The following is a 5,630-nucleotide window of genomic DNA, read 5'->3' as shown; positions in this document are numbered from 1 at the left end:
GGTCTCGAAGTCTGCCTGCGGCGGTACACACATCGCTCACCCGCATCGCACACGCACACGCACCACCGCACACGCACGGCACGACACACGATATTGACATGCCACGCACAACGATTAGGATACCGCGAGCCATTCAGAAGGCGCGGGCCTTCTCCTGCCACACGTGCCCGCACGTCCCCGGCTGCCCTTGGCCTCCAGTCGTCACGGTACCCCCGCCCCCGCCCCCACCACCTCCCCCCTCCAAAGGTTGTTCACACGTTCGACCTGCGAGCCGACGCAGAAGCTGGAGATCAATCAGCTGCCGAAGAAAGAGGCGGACATCATCAGGGAGGAACTCGTCTGCTTTCACTCGCGGCGCCATTTTACCGAGGACGTGCTGGGCATCGACATCTCCTTGATCTGGAACAACCGGTGCGAGAACCTCACCATCGTCGTCACCATCGTTACCACCATCACCATCGTCGTCATTGCAGCACTGCACTCTCTAGATTGGTTTTGCTTATCTCTGTGTGAACGGCTCGGGGCTATGTGTGTACTGCAGGAAGAACGAACCGTCGGAGATTAACACCAACCTCGACCTACTGTCCTACACGGCCTACTCAGTGGATAGCGTGCGGCAAACTGTGATGGGCGATGCCTTCACGCACTGGCTCCCTCTATGTACCAACCAAGCTTCCTTTTTGATTCTTTGATGTTTCTTATTCAACAAACATGTATGGTGAACATGTTGGCAACATACTCATATACTGATGCCACATTTGTTTGCTTATTTTACACAGATGTAAATGAAGAACACGGGGAAAGAGCTGAAACACTGCTCAGGAAGAGCTTGAGCGTGATTTGTACAGGTTAGTAGTGGTCACCACCCCTTCGCAGAGCCCAATTGCCGGCTTCCATAGCTCGCTAGCCTGGCCACTAACGTGTGTCTTCTCAGCAGGCAACGAGGGCCGGTTCCGCCCCGAGATGGCGTTCGAGACGCTGGCCAAGCTGTGCAACACGATGGTCGTCAACGTGATGGCCGAGCGCACCCACGGTACCATTCATTCCACAATCATTGAGTGTTTCATATCGCTCACGCCGTAAATTGCCCTTTGCTGGTCCACCACCCACCACAGCCTCGCTCAAGGCGCTGAGCGGGTACTGCGCGTTCCAGCGGCTCATACTGCACTTCGCCCGCCAGTACCCGTCGTTGGTGAAGGCGGCCAACAGCATGGTCGACATGTTCGTCGAGAACGAGTCCTACCGCACCAAGGAGGTGGTCAAGGCCCTGGGCGAGTTCCTGCCGCTGCTCACCATCACCGAGAAGTCGTGGAAGGACATCGCCCTGGCCTATCTCTACGAGAGCTTTGACCGTACCTCCCCGCCCGCCCCCATTTTGCTGGTCAAGCTGGCCACACTGTGATTGAGGGGCGAACTGTGTGGTCGGTCGGTTGTTCGGCCTGGCGCAGGCAACGTGCGGTGGATGCTGCAGAAGTTCCCCATGCTGGCCACGACGCAGCCCGACCCGATCGTCGACGAGAAGCGATGCGCCCTCACCTTCGAGAGCAGCATCGTCAGCCGTACGTCGAGATCGACCCTCACCATCGCCATCATTTACCATTTTCTTCTGCGCTGCATACAGCAACAAATTATGGGCTGACGATGGAACTAACCACATTGATTCCGCGGCCGATTTCAATCATTAGTGCGTCTGCTGTTGTTTCACGTCTATTTCCTGGAGAACGTGGGGCGGCCGGAGGGAATGTCGCTCGAGGACATCGCCCAGGGCTACGACGCCATGTACGGCATGCCCTCGGCCAAGATGAAAGGTACTTTGCGTTCGCCACGAACCGCCTTCATTTCGTCGTCTTCGTCATCCTCGCCATCATCATTCCTCCAATCGTTCAATGCGTCGTCTTCGTCAACGTCATCAAATGATTGTGTAATATAAACCCCCTACCAGAATCGCTGCAGGAGGCGTGCAAGCAGATCCAGCAGGTGGCGTCGTGGGACGAATACTTTGCGCGCATCGGGGTTAAGGCGCCCACGCGCGACGAGCTCACCGAATGGTGCGTCAGCCATGACTGACTGTGATGGCATCAGTGACGTTTCCAGATAATGGCGTCCACATGACTATTGACCACGCGTGCTGCGGCGCGTATTATTAATACCAGGCTGCGTCAATCAGTTGCCAATTCTGCGCGGAAGGGCTATCACGACCCGAGAAAATATAGCCGTTACCTCACCGAAAAGTACGTGCCGCACACGCACACGTGCCGCCACACACACACCACACACACACCACACACACGCCCTAGACTGACTTATGCGGCCAATTGTGTCAGGGAGAGGACGAATGCGAGCTTGTCGATGGACAGACGCGGCCGAGGCGATGACCCCGGCCGTGGTGGACGACGGAGCAGCGGCGGCGGCAGCGGTATCTCCCAACAACGACGAGGCAGCAACGCCGCGGGAGGAAACGGCGGCGGCGGCGGCTGCGCGAAGAGAGATGCGCAGGCGCCGCGAGCGCGCGGCCGCGATGACACGCGGCGCAGCGGGCACAGCCGAGCGCAGTCGCAGTCGCCCGATGGCCACACAGTAGACAAACCTGTTCAGCCTCGACCGCCGCAGCAGCCGCGCGAGCCACCGCGTCAACCGCGTCAGCAGGGAATCGATCCCTTCACCATCGGCGACCGACGACGGCGACGCGATGACCGCGTCCCGTCGGTCGCGACGGCTGGCGGCTCGAACGGCCCGACGACGGCGACGGCGACCACGAGCCGGCCCGTGCCCGGCGACAGGCGCTCTGGGGCTGCGACCGAGCAGTCATCGTCGTCATCTTCGTCGGACTCACGAAGGCGAGGCGGCGGCAGGCGGGACGGCCACCAGAACCGCTATTCGAGGGGCGGCGAGAGCTGGCGCGGAGACGCGCCGATGTCGTCATCGTCGACCACAACGTCTACGCTCCCGTCCACCATCGCCACACCGACCGTAGCAGGGCCGAACGGCGGCGGCGGCGGCAGCTCCAGGGGCCGAGGCCGAGGCCGGGACGGACCGCTGGCACGAAACGATCGGCCGTACGGCGGCGGCGAGGTCCGAAGCTACCGGTCGGTACCAGGGACGGCTGCAGCCCACCAACAGCCTCAGCGGTCGTCGTTGGCATCGACTGCGTCGGCATCACCATCGTCATCGGCGCCTACATCAGGGGCATCGGCGTACGTCTCATACTCGGCGGCGGCGGCCGGGACTGCGGCGCCACCGCGCGTTGGGACGCCTTCATCGTCACCTTTCCCGTCGTCGCTTGCGTCGTCTTCCATGGCCTGGCCTGCACGCCTTACAAAACCAAACGTTGAACAATAAACTGCTTTTGACGTTGCTTCAATGGCGATCAGGGCAGCACAAGAGGGCACAGAGAGTTCTTTTGTTTGTTAGTCTTCAACTACAGATTGTGGCAGCATGAGCGCAGCAGGCGAGCTTAGCCTAAGCTATGAGCAGAAGATGAAGCTGGCAGAGTGGGTGGTGAAGGCAGGCGACACCGCGCTGGACTACCTGTTCATGACCTACCTGCCCCTGCCCTTCCTTGCGGGCCACTCCCTGCGCCTCGCCCTTCGCTCCCTTCCCGCCCCCCTTCGCGATGCGTACGCCCACCCAACCCTCTCTCATCTTCCAGGAAGCTCATCCCATCCCATTCATCTTCTCTTCATCTTTCTTTTGTGCCCTTGCATTTGCTGGATGAGGCAGCATCACCAAGTTGTGTAGAGAGTACTCGTACGAGCTGCGGCCTGACCTGCCCGTGCTCGACAATACGGAGAGGGCCTTTGGCCGCGTAGTGCGCCAGCTGCTTCGCGTCGGCTGGGCCGTGGCCGGCCTCCGCGTCCTCCCCGCCCTCGTCAGCCAGCTCACCGCGCCTTCATCAACCTCATCCCGTCTTTCTACTTCTACTTCTACTTCTTCTACGTTGTCGCGGCGCCCGCCACCGCAGGGTGCGGCCCAGCCACCACCTGAGTCGGGACTTGGCCCAGGTACGACCCACTACTCGCGAGTTGAGCTGTGGCCCGAGCTGAGCTGTCTTTCTTCTGCGTAGGAACGCTGACGGCCTGGGTTACGACGGGCATCATGGCGGCCGGGCAGGGCGTGTGGTCGGGCGACCAGCTCAGCACGACCCTTCTCCGTTACAAGACCGAACACCCGGCCACCTTCGTCCCCTTCCTGGTACTTGTGTGCTGTGTGCTGTGTGCTGTGTGCTGTGTTGTTGTTTGGTCCACTCATGTCACACCCGCGATATTTGCAGTTCCCAGAGCACTTCGACGCAGGGCACCGAGTGCAGGACGCCGTGGAGGGAGCTGCCGAGTGGCTCGGCATCACGAGGCCCTCCAGCAGAAGGTACATTTCTCGCCACACCCTGCGGAAGTCACAGCACAGTCAGCTGAGCTGCATGCGTGCGTGTGCGGTGGTGTGTGCGTGTGCGATGCATACATGTGTGATCAACGCACCAGGCGCGAGAAGTGGCTTCGGGAGTTCGTGGTGCGCCTGTGTCTACACACCTTCACCGTGCACGGCTACTTTGCCTGGCTCTGCTGGATGGCACCCAAGAATTCGACCGCCCACATCTGGGCCAAGTGTCTTGGTGTGGCCTACTTCATTCTGTACCTGCCTTCATTCCGGTACGAATAAAGACCACGTTGAGCCTTCAGTCATGTGGCACTAGACTCCCACCTTAAACGTCTTCAAGCAGCAAAAAGAAGTAGGATGGCGCCAATGGGAATCGAACCCATGATCTCTCCCTTACTAGGGGAGCGCGGTGCCGACTGCGCCATGGCGCCCCAATCCTGCTTAGTTCGTGTTTCACAGAGATTTTGTTGATTACTGTTGGGAAAAACGCGTCGTTGGCCCAAGCACCGAGCAGACGTGTTTGTGTGCAAGTGGCGCATAGCTCATGTACCTCTAAGTGGCGTGTTGGGGGAAGTTGTGGCATTAAAAGAAAACACCGGCAGGCACTTTGTTGACAAGCAAAAGAAAAAGTTATGTATGAGGACGACGTGACTTGAACACGCAACCTTCTGATCTGGAGTCAGACGCTCTACCAATTGAACTACGCCCCCCGTGTTATATAACCATCCACACTATTAGCGCTCTGGGGATTCTGCAACACACTAATGATTTGATCCTTGGATAGAGGAACGTTGAGCCAATACAGGTAGCCAGGCTTCATCCGCCAGACTACTCGCGCCTGGTGCGTTGCTTATTGGCCGGGAGTGAGCTTGATGATGAGGTCATGGTACCACGCGGGGAAGCGGTCGATGAAGTCCGTGCGGTTGGCCAGAGTCGAGTCGGCCGGATCAAAACCGGGCGCCAGCTGCGCGCCCGTCAGCAGCCACGGCTCTGCTCCCACCGACCACCACAGACCAGTCAGCAACATCTCAGGAAGTTTCGCACATGTAAAGACTGGCCCGCACCGTCACCGACTGATTTGTCGGCAAAGAAGGCGCCCATCCACACCTCGTGCTCGGCGGTGAACTGCGGCACGCAGCCGCTCAGCAGGTCCGACCCCACTTTCGTCATCTTCACCGTTCCTGTCGTGGCCCACCATACCGCTCGCTGGCATCAGTCGCGTGTCGTGCGTGTGCGGTTGCGCGTGTGCGTGTGCGTGT

At 59.6% G+C, this 5,630-nt stretch overlaps 3 protein-coding genes across 3 annotated transcripts in view; 2 read left to right on the top strand and 1 right to left on the bottom strand.

The window, feature by feature from the left end:
- ACA1_153020 (ubiquitin carrier protein) overlaps positions 1-2,375 on the top strand; it is a gene marked incomplete at both ends in the record, with an annotated part of 2,641 nt that extends 266 nt beyond the window's left edge. Inside the window, 11 exons of the mRNA XM_004353579.1 lie at positions 119-206; positions 281-337; positions 371-411; positions 542-660; positions 938-1,033; positions 1,116-1,352; positions 1,449-1,559; positions 1,686-1,808; positions 1,943-2,048; positions 2,154-2,235; positions 2,325-2,375. Coding sequence (XP_004353631.1) covers positions 119-206; positions 281-337; positions 371-411; positions 542-660; positions 938-1,033; positions 1,116-1,352; positions 1,449-1,559; positions 1,686-1,808; positions 1,943-2,048; positions 2,154-2,235; positions 2,325-2,375 — 1,111 coding nt within the window. The remainder of the gene's footprint in view (positions 1-118; positions 207-280; positions 338-370; positions 412-541; positions 661-937; positions 1,034-1,115; positions 1,353-1,448; positions 1,560-1,685; positions 1,809-1,942; positions 2,049-2,153; positions 2,236-2,324) is intronic.
- A 1,102-nt stretch (positions 2,376-3,477) lies between these two features.
- On the top strand, positions 3,478-4,653 carry ACA1_153010 (uncharacterized protein; the record flags this gene model as incomplete). The annotated part of the gene is made up of 6 exons (XM_004353578.1): positions 3,478-3,617; positions 3,721-3,868; positions 3,962-4,001; positions 4,064-4,191; positions 4,271-4,362; positions 4,476-4,653. The coding sequence occupies 6 exons, from the start codon at positions 3,478-3,480 to the stop codon at positions 4,651-4,653; spliced, it is 726 nt and encodes a 241-aa protein (XP_004353630.1).
- A 568-nt stretch (positions 4,654-5,221) lies between these two features.
- The window catches only part of ACA1_153000 (uncharacterized protein), a gene marked incomplete at both ends in the record, with an annotated part of 1,517 nt that continues 1,108 nt past the window's right edge, over positions 5,222-5,630 (bottom strand). The window contains 2 exons of the mRNA XM_004353577.1: positions 5,222-5,361; positions 5,436-5,552. Coding sequence (XP_004353629.1) covers positions 5,222-5,361; positions 5,436-5,552 — 257 coding nt within the window. The remainder of the gene's footprint in view (positions 5,362-5,435; positions 5,553-5,630) is intronic.

The sequence above is a fragment of the Acanthamoeba castellanii genome (genome assembly GCF_000313135.1).
Source record: "Acanthamoeba castellanii str. Neff unplaced genomic scaffold scf7180000084720, whole genome shotgun sequence".
Classification (NCBI taxonomy): domain Eukaryota; phylum Discosea; order Longamoebia; family Acanthamoebidae; genus Acanthamoeba; species Acanthamoeba castellanii.
The sequence above is the reverse complement of the archived record's forward strand: the minus strand, read 5'-3'. Positions and strand labels throughout refer to the sequence as shown.